General features: G+C 47.2%; 1 protein-coding gene across 1 annotated transcript in view; it reads left to right on the top strand.

Annotated features, from left to right (window-relative positions):
* The first annotated feature begins 588 nt into the window (after positions 1-588).
* The window catches only part of LOC124803469 (phospholipase A1-like), a 181,393-nt gene continuing 160,244 nt past the window's right edge, over positions 589-21,737 (top strand). The window contains exon 1 of the mRNA XM_047264660.1: positions 589-613. Within this exon, the coding sequence (XP_047120616.1) occupies positions 589-613 (25 nt within the window). The remainder of the gene's footprint in view (positions 614-21,737) is intronic.

Below are 21,737 nucleotides of genomic sequence, written 5' to 3'. Positions count from 1 at the left end.
ATTGTTTCTCTATCCCTCTGTCGTCTATTCCAGCCATCTCGGCGAAGATGTACACGATTTATACGCTCTTGTTCATAAGTATCTCCTGGTCTTCTGAAGACGATTGCACGGGAACTACGAAACCTCCTAGATAAAAGTAACATGTCATTGTACTGAGCCTTTCTCCAAGTTTTCAACTCACACTACAGTTGCTAAAATATCGGCAGCACTTGTGACGCGCCACGTATTTATACAGCTAAAAGAACACATCGGTTCGTGCGGTTGGAGGTGAAAAAGACACCGCGCGAGCAGCCCGATTCTGAATTCTGTTCATTGAGTTGCCTACCCGCAGGCGCGAATTAATTCACTGGGAGAATACGGAGCGGATAGTTTGTCGGCATGTACTATCTCTCGGTGTGCCGTTCGTCAAAATATCGCCATTTGAAATTTGGTGCAATGCTCTGTACTACTGGCGTCTTCTTTTTCTGTACGTCTCGTAGTTTTCGCGTTGTAGTCCTCCTAAACCCTGTACGTACTTGTGAACAACTTGTTTTAGATGCTACGAGGCTTATGGTAACGCGACAGTCTGTACCATCGAGAGATGCCGTGATGGATGAAGGCGCCCCTACAGAAGGTGAGTTGCTCCAGTTTCGCTTCGAGACGTCGAAACGAGTTTATCTGCAAGTACAAAGGCACATAACGTTGTTAAGTTACATCAATAGATGACAGCGGAAAAATGCTCCTATCCGAGCACAAAAAACGCGAATATGTTCCTGTTTATTTAAAAGACGCCGACTGAAAAGTGGGGAACGAGCTGCCTCATCCTAACTTCGTCAACACCTTTAAGTATCTTCCCAAAAAGTTTGGCACGCGATCATATTTGGCTTCCTTCTTAGCGTGCATCTCACCTCTAACTCCCACAAGCTCCCCTAGCTGTAACTCGCTCATATCCACTAGTCTGTCGCTCTAAGTCGCGACACACCCAACCACTCCCAACTGCCCACTCTCACTCACTAATTCAACTCAGTTCATTGTCATAATCATTTTGTCTCCTGTGCCACCGCCAATGTCTCCGTCGTTCTGTCCTCCTGGTATTGCCTCCTCTCACTGTCACGGTCTCCCCCTTGCTCTCTCTTACTGTTACTGTCTCGTTCGTTCCTCCCCGCTGCTGCTGTCTCTTCTCGTTGCCACTCTCTTCCTCCTTTTGTCATTGTCATAGACTCTGTCTCTCATTATCACTGGTTGTCACCCACTTCCACCTCCTCCTTCTCTTTATTCCTCCTCCCCCCCCCCCCCCCCCCGGGCACTGTCACCTTCACTCTTTTCGTAGCACTGTTCTGGCACTGTTATCTATATTCCACTGGCACGGTGTCCCTCTCTTTCTCTCACAGTATCCTTGCCGCCTTCGCTCTTTCTATACGACAACCGTTGTCTACCACCTTCCAGTGTGTACTACTTTTCTGTGTCTTTCCTACTGCCACTGTGTCATTCGCTCTCAGCATAACAAAGCACGAATGTCTCTGCGTGCCACAATTTTGGGAACATTTTTAGACGGAGGGGAGTTGGAAAATAAGTTTCTCCTGTCGACTGTGGGCAGAGTTGTATGATACGGGCGAAAGACGACGCGGCAGGTGAACGCGCACGTGCAAGACACCAATACACCATTGGGTAGAGGTCGCCCGCGATCAAGCAGCTGGCGCTGTCGCAGTGCCTGCGCAAAGCGGAGGCCAGCCGCTAAGTCTTTTCCCGGAGCTATGGAGAGAAGGTGCGTTTTGGAGTCGTGGTCAAAGGCGGAAGTGAGAGCTGTTATCCGCTATAAATTGGCCCGTGGAGTATCAGGTACAGAAATTCATAACCGCCTTATTGAGGTGTACGGGTCAGGTGTGAAGTCGAGCAAATAGTGCGGAGACGGTGTCAGCAATTCAGTGATGGACGTCAGCAAGTGCAAGACATACCGAGACCTGGACGGACGCGCACGGTCACTACAGATGCAAATGTCAGGAAGGTGGATGACACGATTAAAGCGAACCGGCGTATCACCATCGATGGAGTATAACTTGGAATCGGACATGAGCGAGCTCACAAGATCATCCACGACATTCTTCGATACAGGAAGGTGTCAGCACGATGGGTGCCCCGCCAACTAACCCGGACAAACATGGAACAACGCACGGCGGTCAGCCTGGAACAGCTTGTACGTTACCATGAATCTGGCAATGGCCTTCTGTTTCGGATTGTGACGGGCTATGAAACGTGGGTCCACCATTACACGCCCGAATCGAAGGCCGCATTCATGGAGTGGAAACATTCGTCATCATCTGTCCGGAAGAAGTTCAAAAGCACTCCGTCTACAGGTAAAGTGCTACTAACCGTTTTCTGGGACCCCAAAGGAGCTTCGCTGCTGGACTTTCTGGAGGATGCAACAATCAATGCTGCGCGGTACTGTGCCACTCTGTCGAAATCGAAAGAGGTCATTCGGAAAAAGCGGTCTGGCCTTCCCAGATCTGACGTTCTGCTGTTGGATGACATTGCGGGACCACACACGGCGACGGCAACGCAAAACCATATTACAACTCTTGGTTGGGAGCGCCTACACCATCCGCCTTACAGTCCGGATCTCGCACCAAGTGACTTCCATCTGTTTCCTGCTTTCAAGAAGACTGTCGGCGGTAAGCGCTTTGGCAGCAATTCTGACGTCAAACAAGCCGTTCAACGCTTCTTCCGTATGCAACGCTCTGATTTTTTCCCTGGAAGGCTTTGTGAAGCTTATGAAGCGGTATGACAAATGTCTCAAAGTACTTGGAAATTATGTAGAAAAATAAAGATATATCTTTAATGTCTCATTCTCTTTTTTTTTACCTTTCACACATAGCTCTGACCACAGTCGACAGGGGAAACTTATTTTCCAACTCCCCCACGTAAATGCTGAGGAAAGCAAATTGAGGCAGCTGGTTTCCCACTCTTCAGTCAGTCTTTTGCATGTGCTTCAGTATCAAAACACGTATTTCCCAGAACCATTGTGGTGATAACAGAAGTACTTTAAAACATATTTCTCCGTGCTGCGTCACTTTATAAACTACGTTTTTGCTTTATATGGGATTTTACTTGAGTATTTTACGTCTACAAGTAGAGTAACTTTGAACTGATGTATATTGGAAACGGATAAAGCTATAAAGGAGAAATTCAAGGTTGTCCGACATCGGGATGTTAGAAATGTATGTAAAGATTAGGGCTATTTGCTGTGCATAGGCCTGCTGGAGCACCAAAATCACGTTTTTGTGGATGTTTCTCAATATTTTTGAAAATGGGAAGACAGCACTTCTAGATAAGCGCATATAGAATGTACTGATAAAATCTGAGCAATTTTCTATGGTTTTTGTTATTTACGTTTTGCCTCACATCGGATTTTACGTGTAGAAGACGGGTAACTTTGGAGCTCTGTATCTCGGAAATGGATAAACACATCAAGAAAATCGGGATCTTAGAAATGCATCATAAAAATTTCAACAACTTTCTGTGCATAGCCGTCCTGGAATCCGCGGCTCGGTTTTGGTACAAAATAACGACAAAAAAAAACTTTTTTTTGTGACTTTCGAAGGAACCCCCAGTGAACTATTGGTGCCCCCATAAACTCTTTACGGCCCACCGTAGACCACATCAAATACAAAAACAACCAACCGATTTTTCCATCTGCCTAAGCTGTAGGAAGTGTAACACACTCATGCTTTGACCCTGTACTCCTGGACAGTGAGACCGAGACGATCCTTGCGTTGGGTATACAAACTGTCCCTAGCCCAAGGGCTGTCCAAAACACTTGATCCCACCTTTCTACCACTAGTAGAACACGACGTGAAAGCCCAGGCGTTTTGGAACATATTAGGTACGCTGCTGTTACATGCGTACCGAGATCGAAGCAAGTATGGCTATTACGTACGGAGCTCGATACTGTTCTAACGGTATTAAAATGCTGTCGGAAGGGCACTACAGTGAAGTAACGCTTGTTGATGTTGGCGTCGCAAGTTCCACTGAAGCATGTCAGAGAGCGCCGAGACTGAGAGGCTCGTGTGGAGTTAACCACACATTTCAAGAGGAGCGGGCGCTGAAATGTTCACTCGCTTTCGATGAATTTGTTCTCTCAGTAGACCGTCAAGAAGAAACAATTTTGTGGTGCAGATTACCGGATCTGATCCATAAGAACGAACGACACAAAACAAGGCAACGTTAGCGACGCTTTTGATCATACTGCAACATGCACAGAAACAACAAAGAAATTCCTGTATCTACGTTGTAAATAGGCTGTTTAGGATTTTATGTTAGTAACGCCACGTAGCGCTCTGTATGAAAATCACTGACTTTGCTTTGTGCAGTGTGTGGCTGGTTGGCATTGTTGAAATATTCTCTATTGTAGTGTTGGGCAGTTGGATGTGAACAGAGCGTAGCGTTGCGCAGTTGGAGGTGAGCCGCCAGCAGTGGCGGATGTGGGGAGAGAGATAGCAGAATTTTAAGAGAGGTCAATCTGGACGTGTGTCCGCCAGAAAGAGTAAATTTGTAAGACTGGATGTCATGAACTGATATATATATATATATATATATATATATATATATATATATATATATATATATATATATAAAATGACTTTTGGAGACTATTAAGGTAAATACATTGTTTGTTCTCTATCAAAATCTTTCATTTGCTTACTATGCCTATCAGTAGTTAGTCCCTTCAGTAGTTAGAATCTTTTATTTAGCTGGCAGTATTGGCGCTCGCTGTTTTGCAGTAGTTCGAGTAACGAAGATTTTTGTAAGGTAAGTGATTCATGAAAGGTATAGGTTATTGTTAGTCTGGGCCATTCTTTTGTAGGGATTTTTGAAAGTCAGATTGCGTTGCGGCTAAAAATATTGTGTGTCAGTTTTGTGTTGATCAGAATAAGTAAAGAGCGAAATCAAATAACGTAAGAGGTTTATCAGCACAGTAATTCATTAATTTTTCTAAGGGGGCGTTTCAACGTCTGCGTTTACTTCCGCGTCTACACCCTGCAATCTACATGTACACCTGTCCCCATGCAGGCATACCTATATCTCTGCGAAAGGCTGTCAGCGTTCACACTCACGATTGTATGAAAAATTTACAAGAATCTAAAATGGAAGTACATTTGCGGAATGAAATAACTTATTACGCGCCAACAGCAACCTGCCGAGCCCGATGCCAAGTCTAACTTTACGTCGTGTCAACTTCCACCTCTCCACCTTCCGCTTTTACCATGCAGTAAGATAGAGCCAGTGAGGATGGCGCTAATTCTCATACTCTCGCACCAGAGAGAGAATCGATCCATGCGAAATTCCGCTTCACACTCTGCGACTCTTAGTTTTCTACCATACGTAACAACCAGTTGTAAGTGGCTATCACCGCTATTTTTAACCTGCCCCAGACGTCTAAGATATTGTTAGCAATGACAATAACGTTCTCCGCACAAGCTGCACACAGCCTCTCGCACCTTGAATTTTATCTGTGATCACTTCATGTTGTTGCTCTCATGATCTGATACAGGTTCAAATGACTCTGAGCACTATGCGACTTAATATCTGAGGTCATCAGTCCCCTAGACTTGGAACTACTTAAACCTAACTAACCTAAGGACAGCACACACATCCATGCCCGAGGCAGGACGCGAACCTACGACCGTAGCAGCAGTGCGGTTCCGGAATAAAGCACCTAGAACCGCTCGGCCACAGCGGCCGGCCTTTGATGCAGCTCTCCATGCTACTCTACCCTGTGCGAGCCTCTTAATACCCGAATAACTACTGCAACCTACATCTGAATCTGCTTACCATATTCATCCTTTCTATCCAATTCTATTCACAACCTGCTCAATAGTTACATGACCTACCCATATAATTTTCAGCATTCCTCCGTATCACCACATTTCAAAGGCTTCTATTCTCTTCGCGTCTGAACTGTTCGCCATCCACGTATCACTGCCATAGAAGCCTACTACTCCAGAGAAACACCTCCAGAAAAGGGTTCGTAACATTTAAATCTATAGCAGCTACCTCAGACTGTCAGAAGAACAGTGATCTCTATATCTGTGTAAAAAGTCTTCCATAACGGAAGCCCAAAAAGCAGCTGATACTGATGTATCAACCACGATGTGGAAGTAAAACTTTATTTTGGAAGGCTTTCTAGTTTTAAATCTATATTAAATGTTAAGAAACTTCTCGTCTTAGAAAGCGCCTTTCTTGCAATTGCTAGACCACAATTTTACAACAATCTGTAAACTAATCCCGATAATGTAGCGTAGAAAAATGTATTTTTACTGTGCATATTAACTCGTATTTATACCTTTTTTCTAGTAAAAACTCCTATTTCGGCCAACTTATCCCGTAATAGGTCAATGTCGGCAAACTTTTGCCAAAAATGCACATGCACCGTGTCGAATAAGATCGTGATCAGATTAATAAGTAGACATATGAATTTCACAACGAACTAAAACCTGTAGACTTTTTTGTCATCAGTCTTCTGACTGGTTTGATGCGGCCCGCCACGAATTTGTCTCCTTTGTCAACCTCTTCGTCTCAGAGTAGCAACCTACGTCCCGGATGTATTCCAATCTCTGTCTTTCTCTACAGCTTTTGCCCTCTACAGCTCCCATGGAAGTCATTCCCTGATGTCTTAACAGATGTCCTATCATCCTGTCCCTTCTCCTTGTCAGTGTTTTCCACACATTCCTTTCCTCTCGGATTCTGCGTAGAACAACCTCATTCCTTACCTTATCAGTCTACTCAATTTTCAACATTCATCTGCAGCACCACATTTCAAATGCTTCGATTCTCTTCTGTTACGGTTTCCCCACAGTCCTACATACGTAATATATGAACAACAGGAAATGGGATTACAGTTAATAATACAGGGTGTATAAAAATCGTCCGATTTAAAAAAATCGTAACTGTTATGTTATTTGAGATATGTGCGTGGACGAGGTACTTTTCGAAAGAGCAAAACTCGAGTCTTACATAGTTCCCGCTAGGTAGCAGCAGTGTACGCCCACTTCAGTTCTAGTAAAAATGGTGTCGGGACAACGGAAAGCGTTTTGTGTTCTACGTTTTGTCAGGTCAGTAATAAATGTTCGGCGTGACTTTCGTACTAGGTATGGTGTGGATCCTCCTACAGCACAGAGCATTACACGATGGAATGAAACGTGCAGCCCGCCACGGACGCCGGCTGGCGGGAGCCGTATCACGCTATGGAAGACATTCTCCTACGCTTGCATTGGACCTGTGACAGTAATCGAAGTCACGCTGACAGCTGAAAACCACCTGCGTCCCTTTATGCTTAACGTCTTCGCCAATGGCGATGTCATCTTTCGGCAGTATAGCTGTCCGTGTCTCGGAGCGAGAACTGTGGTACAGTGGCTTGTAACCTCCCAACAGATAAAAATATAATTATTTATAATTTACATTCAGCGTAACATCCCAATAAATGAATTCCGTAACCTACCAATAATAAAATGTGACTAATCTCTCAATAAAATTGTGGCTCACTTATAACCTTTCAATAATTGACTGTGAATTTTAACTGGTAAATTTTGGACGTCAGCGTCTGGGCCTGAAAGATCATTCTGAATAAATAGAAAATTCTTACCTCAATAAGGTCGCCGGATAACGCGTATGTATCTGCTCCTCTAAGAAACTTTTCTGGTACAGCTCAGTGCAATGCTGGCCGATAGATTTGTCATGTATAAAAAAGAAACAACTGATTTTTCTTTACAATAATCGGGATGACCGTGGATTGGAGAAATTAGTAAATTCTTTAAATTGAGATGAATGATTGTCAAAAGTTAATTTTTATGAGAAAGATTATTACTAAGAGATTTTTTAAAAACATTTACATGGGACTTGATATAACAATAGTACATTTGCGCGACGCTGCTTTTACCTTATACTACAACGCTCAGGCTCCGCCATCGCTCCCCACGACCGGCCCAGCCAACTCGATACACCAGACTGCTGGCTACTACTTACTACTACTGCCACACAGTTCCTACTGCAGACAACACTGCTCCCTGGTCTGAGATTCTCTTGTAGCTTACATATCGCAGGCAGCGCGTGAGCAATCCATAGAAATTACATCTGCTCGAGTGCGCTAGCAACAAATTCCTTAATCATCGACCTCTTACAGGCTTGAGGAGCATTATAGTGAACTCACGATGACGTAAATCTTTGGAACCCATCTGGGTGGCTATCGGGTGCCATCACCGCGAACCCAAATCACGGGCCCGCTGTTTAGGAGAATTACATGACCTGTGCTCAGACGGCTAATGCCGCGTACCTCTACAGACCTACGAGCAAACTGTGCAATCCCTGATACCCAGATCAGTGATTTATTTCGTTCCAAAGAGGAACAAAAGAAGCTATTAAGCAAGTCGCCATAACGTTTTGGTCCATCACTGTATACAGGGTGTTACAAAAAGGTACGGCCAAACTTTCAGCAAACATTCCTCACACACAAAGAAAGAAAATATGTTATGTGGACATGTGTCCGGAAACGCTTACTTTCCATGTTAGAGCTCATTTTATTACTTCTCTTCAAATCACATTAATCATGGAACGGAAACACACAGCAGCAGAACGTACCAGCGTGACTTTAAACACTTTGTTACAGGAAATGTTCAAAATGTCCTCCGCTAGCGAGGATACATGCATCCACCCTCCGTCGCATGGAATCCCTCATGCGCTGGTGCAGCCCTGGAGAATGGCGTACTGTATCACAGCCGTCCACAATACGAGCGCAAAGAGTCTCTACATTTGGTACCGGGGTTGCGTAGACAAGAGCTTTCAAATGCCACCATAAATGAAAGCCAAGAGGGTTGAGATCAGGAGAGCGTGGAGCCCATGGAATTGGTCCGCCTTTACCAATCCATCGGTCACCGAATCTGTTGTTGAGAAGCGTACGAACACTTCGACTCAAATGTGCAGGAGCTCCATCGTGCATGAACCACATGTTGTGTCGTACTTGTAAAGGCACATGTTCTAGCAGCACAGGTAGACAATCCCGTATGAAATCCTGATAACGTGCTCCATTGAGCGTAGGTGGAAGAACATGGGGCCCAATCAAGACATCACCAACAATGCCTGCCCAAACGTTCACAGAAAATCTGTGTTGATGACGTGATTGCACAATTGCGTGCGGATTCTCGTCAGCCCACACATGTTGATTGTGAAAATTTACAGTTTGATCACATTGGAATGAAGCCTCATCCGTAAAGAGAACATTTGCACTGAAATGAGGACTGACACATTGTTGGATGAACCATTCGCGGAAGTGTACCCGTGGAGGCCAATCAGCTGCTGATAGTGCCTGCACACGCTGTAGATGGTACGGAAACAACTGCTTCTCCCGTAGCACTCTCCATACAGTGACGTGGTCAACGTTACCTTGTACAGCAGCAACTTCTCTGACGCTAACATTAGGGTTATCGTCAACTGCACAAAGAATTGCCCCGTCCATTGCAGGTGTCCTCGTCGTTCTAGGTCTTCCCCAGTCGCGAGTCATAGGCTGGAATGTTCCGTGCTCCCTGAGACGCCGATCAATTGCTTCGAACCTCTTCCTGTCGGGACACCTTCGTTCTGGAAATCTGTCTCGATACAAAGGTACCGCGCCACGGCTATTGCCCCGTGCTAATCCATACATCAAATGGGCATCTGCCAACTCCGTATTTGTAAACATTCCACTGATTGCAAAACAAAGTTCGTGATGAACACTAACCTGTTGATGCTACGTACTGATGCGCTTGATGCTAGTACTGTAGAGCAATGAGTCGCATGTCAGCACAAGCACCGAAGTCAACATTACCTTCCTTCAATTGGGCCAACTGGCGCTGAATCGAGGAAGTACAGTACATACTGAAGAAACTAAAATGAGCTCGAACATGGAAATTAAGCGTTTCCGGACACATGTCCACATAACATCTTTTCTTTATTTGTGTGTGAGGAATGTTTCCTGAAAGTTTGGCCGTACCTTTTTGTAACACCTTGTATAAAGTCGTAAATGATTGCATATTCCGGTCTCCTTTAGGTCACTAAAGTCCGGGCCCTGCGGTTGAGATACAGACGCAACGGGAGCGGCAGCGCGGCCGCAGTTTGCCGTTGTGGGGAACCGGGCGACCCGCCACGCCCGCGGTCGCCGACCCCTGGCGGCTCCTCGCAGCCTCTGCGAGCCGCAGTTGGAGGACGCGTTCTGTTCCTGGCCTCTAACTCTCCCTGCCAGCGGCCGCCAACCTCAAGACGCACGTTACGGATTTCATACCTTCACGCGGTCTTTTGCAACATTTCATTAGTGCATTAATTATTTTAATAATTAGGCCAACTTTTGTGAAAATGCACTCCGAAAATTTTTTGTGCATGGAGGATTCCCCATTTCTTAAATTAAACACTGTTTCGCCTGCTGCCTCAATCAGATCTGCGATTAAGACTAAAGCAACACCAGACCGAGAGGTATTTACACTGAAGCGCGAAAGAAACTGGTATAGGCATGCCTATTCAAATACACAGATATGGAAACAGCCTGAATACGATGCTACCGTCGGCAACGCCTATATGAGGCAACTGTCTGGCGCGGTTGTTAGATCGGTTACTGCTGCTACAACGGCAGGTTATAAACATTTAAGTGAGTTTGAACATGGTGTTATAGCCGGAGCACCAGCGATGGGACACAGCATCTCCGAGGTAGCGATGAAGTGGAGATTTTCCCGTACGACCATTTCGCGAGTGGACCGCGAATATCAGGAATCCGATAAAACATCAAATCTCCGACATCACTGTGGCCGGAAAAGCATCCTGCAAGCACGGAACCACCGATTGAAGAGTATCGTTGAAAGTGACAGAAGTGCAACCCTTTCGCAAATTGCAGCAGATTTCAATGCTGGGCCGTCAACAAGTGTCAGGAGGCGAAACATTCAACGAAACATCATCGATATGGGCTTCCGGAGCCGAAGACCCACTCGTGTACCCTTGATGACTGCACAGCACAATGCTTTACGCCTCTCCTGGACCTGTCAACAACGACATTTGACTGTTGGTGAATGGAAACATGTTGCCTTGTCGGATAAGTCTCGTTTCGAATTGTTTCGAGTCCATGGACGTGTACACGCATGAACACAACCTCATGAAGCCATGGGCCCTGCATGTCAGCAGGGGACTGTTCAAGCTGGTGGGGGCTCTGTAACGGTGTGGGGCGTGTGCAGATGTAGTGATATGGGACCCCTGATACGCCTAGATACGGCTCTGACAGGTGACAGAATATCCTGTCTGATCGCCTACATCCATTCTGGTCGATCGTGCAATCCGACGGACTTGTGCAATTCCAGCAGGACAATGCGACACCCCACACGTACAGAGTTGCTGCACAGTGGCTCCAGGAACACTCTTCTGAGTTTAAACACGTCCGCCTTCCACCGAACACCCCAGACATGAACATTATTGAGCATATGTGGAATGCCTGGGAACGTGCTGCTCTGGACAGATCTCCAGCCCCTCGTAGCCTTATGGATTTTTGCGCAGACCTGCAGGATTCATGGTGTCACTTTCCTCCAGTACTATTTCAGACATTAGTCGAGACCATAACACATCGTGTTGCGGCACTTGTGCGTGCTCGCGGGGACCCTACAGGATATTTGGCAGGTGTACCAGTTTCTTTGGCTCTTCAGTGTCATATCTTACCTAACTTACAAAGTGTATCGGCTAAGGAACGAAATTTTTCCACCTCCTCTCTGCTGCTGGCTATTTATCACACTACGATGGCTCTGAGTACTATTGGACTTAACTTCTGAGGTCATCAGTCCCGTAGAACTTAGAACTACTTAAACCTAACTAACATCACACACATCCATGCCCGAGGCAGGATTCGAACCTGCGACCGTAGCGGTCGCGCGGTTCCAGACTGTAGCGCCTAGAAACGCTCGGCCACCCCGGCCGGCTTTATCACACTACGAACTAGTACTTCTTTCACGTTATGTAGGCAGTCTAACAAGGTGCAAAATATGTCCACATGTACAAAACACTCGCCTGTAATGCGGTAGGCAAGTGCTTTTTTATCTTAAGTTTTCTTCTGTAACATATGTGATGTATAAGAGCTGTTCTCTCACCATGCTGTGTTCGCTAATTCAGTTTTTATTTGTATTACATATGAAGCTGTAAATGTGTGTCGTAAGAGCTACATACACTCCTGGAAATGGAAAAAAGAACACATTGACACCGGTGTGTCAGACCCACCATACTTGCTCCGGACACTGCGAGAGGGCTGTACAAGCAACGATCACACGCACAGCACAGCGGACACACCAGGAACCGCGGTGTTGGCCGTCGAATGGCGCTAGCTGCGCAGCATTTGTGCACCGCCGCCGTCAGTGTCAGCCAGTTTGCCGTGGCATACGGAGCTCCATCGCAGTCTTTAACACTGGTAGCATGCCGCAACAGCGTGGACGTGAACCGTATGTGCAGTTGACGGGCTTTGAGCGAGGGCGTCTAGTGGGCATGCGGGAGGCCGGGTGGACGTACCGCCGAATTGCTCAACACGTGGGGCGTGAGGTCTCCACAGTACATCCATGTTGTCGCCAGTGGTCGGCGGAAGGTGCACGTGCCCGTCGACCTGGGACCGGACCGCAGCGACGCACGGCTGCACGCCAAGACCGTAGGATCCTACGCAGTGCCGTAGGGGACCGCACCGCCACTTCCCAGCAAATTAGGGACACTGTTGCTCCTGGGGTATCGGCGAGGACCATTCGCAACCGTCTCCATGAAGCTGGGCTACGGTCCCACACACCATTAGGCCGTCTTCCGCACACGCCCCAACATCGTGCAGCCCGCCTCCAGTGGTGTCGCGACAGGCGTGAATGGAGGGACGAATGGAGACGTGTCGTCTTCAGCGATGAGAGTCGCTTCTGCCTTGGTGCCAATGATGGTCGTATGCGTGTTTGGCGCCGTGCAGGTGAGCGCCACAATCAGGACTGCATACGACCGAGGCACACAAGGCCAACACCCGGCATCATGGTGTGGGGAGCGATCTCCTACACTGGCCGTACACCACTGGTGATCGTCGAGGAGACACTGAATAGTGCACGGTACATCCAAACCGTCATCGAACCCATCCTTCTACCATTCCTAGACCGGCAAGGGAACTTGCTGTTCCAACAGGACAATGCACGTCCGCATGTATCCCGTGCCACCCAACGTACTCTGGAAGGTGTAAGTCAACTACCCTGGCCAGCAAGATCTCCGGATCTGTCCCCCATTGAGCATGTTTGGGACTGGATGAAGCGTCGTCTCACGCGGTCTGCACGTCCAGCACGAACGCTGGTCCAACTGAGGCGCCAGGTGGAAATGGCATGGCAAGCCGTTCCACAGGACTACATCCAGCATCTCTACGATCGTCTCCATGGGAGAATAGCAGCCTGCATTGCTGCGAAAGGTGGATATACACTGTACTAGTGCCGACATTGTGCATGCTCTGTTGCCTGTGTCTATGTGCCTGTGGTTCTGTCAGTGTGATCATGTGATGTATCTGACCCCAGGAATGTGTCAATAAAGTTTCCCCTTCCTGGGACAATGAATTCACGGTGTTCTTATTTCAGTTTCCAGGAGTGTATTTATTACGATTACTAGCAGTAATACTTTTCTTGGTATGGCCGGCCGGGGTGGCCGAGCGGTTCTATGCGCTACAGTCTAGAACCGCGCGACCGCTACGGTCGCAGATTCGATTCCAGCCTCGGGCATGGATGTGTGTGATGTCCTTAGGTTAGTTAGGTTTAAGTAGTTCTAAGTTCTAGGGAACTGATGACCTCAGATGTTAAGTCCCATAGTGCTCAGAGCCATTTGAACCATTTTTTTTTTCTTAGTGTACAGGAGGAGATTTCGTTGAGTGTGGAAACGTCTTCTGTAAAGTACAGGTAAATTGAAACATAAAATTCCTGTTACTTATCTTTGCGTGGGTAATGGTTTCTTGAAATAATTTACTTCAGAACGTTTTTGCGGAAATCAGTGACCTCCGGAAACTACGTGACTCAGCTACAGACCGCCGTAAGCGGCATGCAGGAAGAAACCGCCGCGCGGAAGATTTTCCTGTTTGACGCCGACAACCGCCGGCTGGCACGTAACATCGTAACGTTCTGGGCAGGGAAAGCGCGGTGCAGGCCTGCACGGAGCAAGCGGCTTCCGGTGTGTCAGGAGCTACGGCAGTCCGCCGTCTGGTTTCGCTACTGGAAATGTCTGTGCACTCTGCGACCACGTTGTCGTCTAGACAAAGCAGGCAAACGAAATCTTTGCCACTTGGTCAGTTTACGAACGAATTTGTTAGCTGACATTTCTGAGCTGCAGAGAAGTAGCGACAGTTGCGAAAATATTGGTCTGCGCGACACAGAATACTCATGTTTTTAATTTCTTGCAGTATTTTTTTACTAGCACGGACCCAGATCTGGATTCGACGGTGGTGGGGATGGTGGTGAGGTGAGGGGGGGGGGGGGAGAGTATGTGTATGCGTGGGGGGAAGAAGAGGCGTTCACAATAACTTTCTTCTGTACCTACCCTGTCACGTGCGAGACGTAATTTGTTGTGACTACCACTTTTAACGTACCTAATTTTCCTTGGAGCTAATAACAACAAAAGTGAAATGTATAAAATATTTTAATACAATAATACTAATTTGCCTTTTTTAATTTTTGGTATTCCGTTTTAGAATAACATGAAAGAACAATAACAGCTCACACGATACAGATTCGAATTATGCATTGACCTCTACCGGTATTTCACCTATCACTACGTTTCTGAACACTGGTGTCAAAACTGTAGCTATGAGAGCGTGTAAATAGCGAATAGGATGCTGTCTGAGTGAGTCGATGCCACCTACGGTCAGTAAATGCGGTGTTTCTGCTTTATTTTCCCTTTTCTTTTCTTTGATGGCTTAATCACCTTGCCGAGGTATGTTACTTGTATTCGAGAGCCGCGTCGCGTTTGTTCCTGACAGCCTGTTGCTGGATGCTTCTACCTGGCGAGAATACCTTCATCTTCGCTCGGTCGCTGAACGCTTTATTAATGAAGACTGGATACACATTCACCGAGCAGCTGCAGTGTAACTGTTTGAACGTTGCGGGTGGCAGCAGTTGAAAACACGGCGTCATAGCCACGAAGACCACCAACTTTGGTCGATAAACATGTTGTTCGGAAATTCGCATTACAAACTTGTAGGAGTTGTACAGGGTAGTGAATACATGATTTTTTGAATAGGAAGACACGATCGGAAGCGTGCCGTGTCCGTTCTACGACGGTTTCAGTTCAATATGTAACGCGTCCACGTCTACTGAGGGAAAGAGGAAAGTCGCAGAGTTGGCTATTCTGGTACGGAGTAGGGAAGATAGGACGACGGCCGTCAGGAAATGTGGTTTCGGCATAACTGTGCACCACCTCACTTCTCACGTGAGACATCTCAGCAGACCATATGGCGAAAGGTGGTCCGGTTCAGCTCCTGTGGACTACTTTTTCTGGGGTCGGATGCAGAGTTTAAGTTGCGAGACTCCTGTGGAGACGTCGGCAGATCTGGCCGGCACGCTAGACACTAAAGAGACACCAGGTGGGGTGGAGAGTCTCTACCAGAGTGTGCTCCGTAGGGACAGTGTCTCTAACACCGTCGGTGGTCACCACACCGAGCCTCTGTTGTAATTCATCAGTACTGTTCTGTACGTACAATAAAATGGTTCAAATGGCTCTGACCACTATGGGACTTAACATCTGTGGTCATGAGTCCCCTAGAACTTAGAACTACTTAAACCTAACTAACCTAAGGACATCACACACATCCATGCCCGAGGCAGGATTCGAACCTGCGACCGTAGCGGTCGCGCGGTTCGAGACTGAACGCTTAGAACCGCTCGGCCACACCGGCCGGCCGATAAATGGATATTTAGTCATTTTTATTTTCGAACACTTACCTAATACTCGTATTGCGTGGCGCCTAACTGAATTCCTCAAGCAGAAGTTGATAAGTTAAATATCTGAACTGAAAGTGTGGAATGGAAGCGGTGCGTTTCCGGGGATGAAGTTCCTATTCGAAATAATATGTACTCACTCCCCTCTATAAGCCCTAGAAAACTGTGACGCGAATTTCCGTACACCCTCTTTACCGAGCAGGACTAGGAAAGGACGTGACGGTGCTGCGGAGACACGCGGTAGCTCCTCTTGTTTATATTAAATCTTGTTGTTTCATTGTTGTGAGTGTAATTTGTTATGTTTTAAAAACCTTAATTTCAGAACAATAGTTTGTAAAAAATGTTTTCCCATCTAAGTTTGATCATAAGTTTTCCAAAAGTTGAAACTTGTGACTTTTATGGCTTGCGGGAGCTTTCGTTTTCTATGGGTACGGGTTATGTCGCCGCCGTGGGTCTGCTACGGCTGCCTCGGTACCTTGTTCGTTATTCCGCACACTTGCCGAGAAACCATGTTGCAGGTAGAGCGTTGGTGGCTCAGTGCGGAATGCAGCCTAGACGGAACGAGTAGGGCGAGCGGAGTGCAGAAAATCGCAGGTGACTCCAGTGTATAAGAAGGACAAAAGAACGGACCCGCACAATTGCAGACCAATATCCCCAACATCGGTTTGCTGCTGAGTCCTTGTCATCAGTTCGAATACAATAAACACTTGAGCATGGTTTTAGAAGGCAATTCTCGTGCGGAACTCAGCCTGCCCTAAGTATAATGTCGTTTATTGAAACTGAACTACACTTCTCGAACAATCACTATGTACACAAAAAAAAACAAATAACATGCAGACGACCATTCATCAAGAGCGTCGGTGAGGTCCGTCGGAGCTGGTCCTATCTCGACGAGGAACTGGTTGTACTGCTGCTGCGCTGGCCTTATAAAGCCGACGGAGTACTCCAACTTTCCCTAAATCTGTGAGGCGACCTCTGCAGAAAAAGGTTCGCATCAGTCTCTAGCAAGTTCTGTTTGTTTTTAAGAATTGTTTTCCTCTCGGTCGCGCCTGCAAGTGCTTGTGTATGTTATATGGTACACAGGGGGGGCCTTGAGTGTAGTCTGCCTGGCAGGGGCCGTCTGTGGCAGACGTAACATACTGAGTACTGTGGATGAATGGCAACAGGCAGATTCCATATTTGTAGATTTCCGGAAAGCATTTGACACGATGTCGCATTGGAGACTCTTAACGAATGTATGAGCATAGGGAATGAGTTCGCAGAAATCTGAGTGGATCGAAGACTTCTCAAGTAGGCCTAATAGAACCTCGACCGAGAGTGTTCATCAGAGACAACGATATCGTCAGGAGAGCCCCAGGGAAGTGAGATAGGAGAGCTGTTGTTCGCTATATACACAAGTGATTTGGTGGAAAGGATATCCAGCAATTTGTGGTTGTTTTGGTGGTGAGTTCCTATGGGACCAAACTGCTTAGCTCACCGGTCTCTAGCCTTTCGCACTAGCCTTTCGCACTACTTAATCTAACGTAAACTAACTTACGGTAAAGCAAAACACACGCACACACCTATGCCCGAGGGAGGACTCGAACCTCCGACGGGAGCAGCCGCATGGACCTTGGCAAGGTGCCTTGACCACGCAGCTTCCCTGTGAGACTGAGGTTGTTTGCTGATGATGCTGTAGTGTCCTGCTTCACACAATCACATTGTTTAAATATCTGGATGTACATTTACAAAGCGATATGAAGTGGAACGAGCACGTCAGGATTGTAGCTGGAAAGGCGAGTGGTCCACTTCCGTTTAGTGGGAGAATTGTAGGAAAGATTGGTTCACCTCTAAAGGAGACGGCATGTACGGCGCTAGTGTCACCTATTCTTCAGTACTGCTCGTGTGTTTGCGGTCCATACGAGGGCGGATTGAAAGAAGACGTCGAAGCAATTCAGGAGGGGGGGGGGGGAGGGGGTGCTAGATTTGTTAGCTATAGGTACGATCGGTATGCAAGTCTTAACGGTTGTGATTCAGGAGCTCAGGTGGGAATCCCTGGAGGGGAGGTGACATTTTTTTTCGAGTAACACTGTCGAGAAAATTTAGAGAACCGGCAATTGAAGCTGACTGCAGAACGATTCCGTAGCCTCCAACATAAATTGCGCCTAAGGTCCAGGAATGTGAGATAGGGGAAATTAGGACTCATACGGAGGATATCAATGATACGATTGACTGATGACATTGCTGTCCTGTGTGAAAGTGAAGAAGAACTGCATGATCTGCTGAACGGAATGGTCTAATGAGTAAAGAGTATGGGTTGAGAGTAAATCGAGGAAAGACGAAGGTAATCAGAAGTAGTAGACATGAGAACAGCGATTAATGGTCACGAAGTAGACGAAGTTAAGGAGTTCTGCTACCCCGTGGTCTAGGGGTAGCGTCTTTGATTCATAATCAAAACGTCTTCGGTCCTGGGTTCGATCCCCACCACTGCCTAAATTTTGATAAATAATCAGCATTGGCGGCCGAAGACTTCCGGCATAAGAAGTCAGCCTCATTCTGCCAACGGCCTTGTCAAAGAGGGCGGAGGAGCGGATAGAGGTTCAGGGCACTCTCTTGTCTTAGGGTTGGGAAATTGCCCCTAAAGGCGGAAGACTCAGCAATGATCAACGACATGAGGATGCAGAAGGCAATGGAAACCACTGCATTAAAGACACGTAACGTGTATCCACAGGACATGTGGCCTGTAACTGAAGAAGTGTCATGATGATCTCTCCATTGGCAAAAGATTCCGGAATAGTCCCCCATTCGGATCTCCGGGAGGGGACTGCCAAGGGGGAGGTTACTATGAGAAAAAGATTGAATAATCAACGAAAGGATAACGTTCTACGAGTCGTGGCGTGGAATGTCAGAAGCTTGAACGTGGTAGGGAAACTAGAAAATCTGCAAAAGGAAATGCAAAGGCTCAATCTACACTCCTGGAAATTGAAATAAGAACACCGTGAATTCATTGTCCCAGGAAGGGGAAACTTTATTGACACATTCCTGGGGTCAGATACATCACATGATCACACTGACAGAACCACAGGCACATAGACACAGGCAACAGAGCATGCACAATGTCGGCACTAGTACAGTGTATATCCACCTTTCGCAGCAATGCAGGCTGCTATTCTCCCATGGAGACGATCGTAGAGATGCTGGATGTAGTCCTGTGGAACGGCTTGCCATGCCATTTCCACCTGGCGCCTCAGTTGGACCAGCGTTCGTGCTGGACGTGCAGACCGCGTGAGACGACGCTTCATCCAGTCCCAAACATGCTCAATGGGGGACAGATCCGGAGATCTTGCTGGCCAGGGTAGTTGACTTACACCTTCTAGAGCACGTTGGGTGGCACGGGATACATGCGGACGTGCATTGTCCTGTTGGAACAGCAAGTTCCCTTGCCGGTCTAGGAATGGTAGAACGATGGGTTCGATGACGGTTTGGATGTACCGTGCACTATTCAGTGTCCCCTCGACGATCACCAGTGGTGTACGGCCAGTGTAGGAGATCGCTCCCCACACCATGATGCTGGGTGTTGGCCCTGTGTGCCTCGGTCGTATGCAGTCCTGATTGTGGCGCTCACCTGCACGGCGCCAAACACGCATACGACCATCATTGGCACCAAGGCAGAAGCGACTCTCATCGCTGAAGACGACACGTCTCCATTCGTCCCTCCATTCACGCCTGTCGCGACACCACTGGAGGCGGGCTGCACGATGTTGGGGCGTGAGCGGAAGACGGCCTAACGGTGTGCGGGACCGTAGCCCAGCTTCATGGAGACGGTTGCGAATGGTCCTCGCCGATACCCCAGGAGCAACAGTGTCCCTAATTTGCTGGGAAGTGGCGGTGCGGTCCCCTACGGCACTGCGTAGGATCCTACGGTCTTGGCGTGCATCCGTGCGTCGCTGCGGTCCGGTCCCAGGTCGACGGGCACGTGCACCTTCCGCCGACCACTGGCGACAACATCGATGTACTGTGGAGACCTCACGCCCCACGTGTTGAGCAATTCGGCGGTACGTCCACCCGGCCTCCCGCATGCCCACTATACGCCCTCGCTCAAAGTCCGTCAACTGCACATACGGTTCACGTCCACGCTGTCGCGGCATGCTACCAGTGTTAAAGACTGCGATGGAGCTCGGTATGCCACGGCAAACTGGCTGACACTGACGGCGGCGGTGCACAAATCCTGCGCAGCTAGCGCCATTCGACGGCCAACACCGCGGTTCCTGGTGTGTCCGCTGTGCCGTGCGTGTGATCATTGCTTGTACAACCCTCTCGCAGTGTCCGGAGCAAGTATGGTGGGTCTGACACACCGGTGTCAATGTGTTCTTTTTTCCATTTCCAGGAGTGTAGATATAGTAGGGGTCAGTGAAGTGAAATGGAAGGAAGACAAGGATTTCTAGTCAGATGAGTATCGGGTAATATCAACAGCAGCAGAAAATGGTATAACAGGTGTAGGATTCGTTATGAATAGGAAGGTAGGGCAGAGGGTGTGTTACTGTGAACGGTTCAGTGACCGGGTTGTTCTAATCAGAATCGAAAGCAGACCAACACCGACAACGATAGTTCAGGTATACATGCCGACGTCGCAAGCTGAAGATGAACAGATAGAGAAAGTGTATGAGGATATTGAAAGGGTAATGCAGTATGTAAAGGGGGACGAAAATCTAATAGTGATGGGCGACTGGAATGCAGTTGCAGGGGAAGGAGTAGAAGAAAAGGTTACAGGAGAATATGGGCTTGGGACGAGGAATGAAAGAGGAGAAAGACTAATTGAGTTCTGTAACAAGTTTCAGCTAGTAATAGTGAATACCCTGTTCAAGAATCACAAGAGGAGGAGGTATACTTGGAAAAGGCCGGGAGATACGGGAAGATTTCAATTAGATTACATCATGGTCAGACAGAGATTCCGAAATCAGACACTGGATTGTAAGGCGTACCCAGGAGCAGATATAGACTCAGATCACAATATAGTAGTGATGAAGAGTAGGCTGAAGTTCAAGACATTAGTCAGGAAGAATCAATACGCAAAGAAGTGGGATACGGAAGTACTAAGGAATGACGAGATACGTTTGAAGTTCTCTAACGCTATAGATACAGCAATAAGGAATAGCGCAGTAGGCAGTACAGTTGAAGAGGAATGGACATCTCTAAAAAGGGCCATCACAGAAGTTGGGAAGGAAAACATAGGTACAAAGAAGGTATCTGTGAAGAAACCATGGGTAACAGAAGAAATACTTCAGTTGATTGTTGAAAGGAGGAAGTACAAACATGTTCCGGGAAAATCAGGAATACAGAATTACAAGTCGCTGAGGAATGAAATAAATAGGAAGTGCAGGGAAGCTAAGACGAAATGGCTGCAGGAAAAATGTGAAGACATCGAAAAAGATATGATTGTCGGAAGGACAGACTCAGCATACAGGAAAGTCAAAACAACCTTTGGTGACATTAAAAGCAACGGTGGTAACATTAAGAGTGCAACGGGAATTCCACTGTTAAATGCAGAGGAGAGAGCAGATAGGTGGAAAGAAGACATTGAAAGCCTCTATGAGGGTAAAGATTTGTCTGATGTGATAGAAGAAGAAACAGGAGTCGATTTAGAAGAGATAGGGGATCCAGTATTAGAATGGGAATTGAAAAAAGCTTTGGAGGACTTACGGTCAAATAAGGCAGAAGGGATAGATAACATTCCATCAGAATTTCTAAAATCATTGGGGGAAGTGGCAACAAAACGACTATTCACGTTGGTGTGTAGAATATATGAGT

The sequence above is a fragment of the Schistocerca piceifrons genome, chromosome 6 (genome assembly GCF_021461385.2).
Source record: "Schistocerca piceifrons isolate TAMUIC-IGC-003096 chromosome 6, iqSchPice1.1, whole genome shotgun sequence".
Taxonomy (NCBI): Eukaryota; Metazoa; Arthropoda; class Insecta; order Orthoptera; family Acrididae; genus Schistocerca; species Schistocerca piceifrons.
This window is presented reverse-complemented; position numbering and strand designations above follow the sequence as displayed.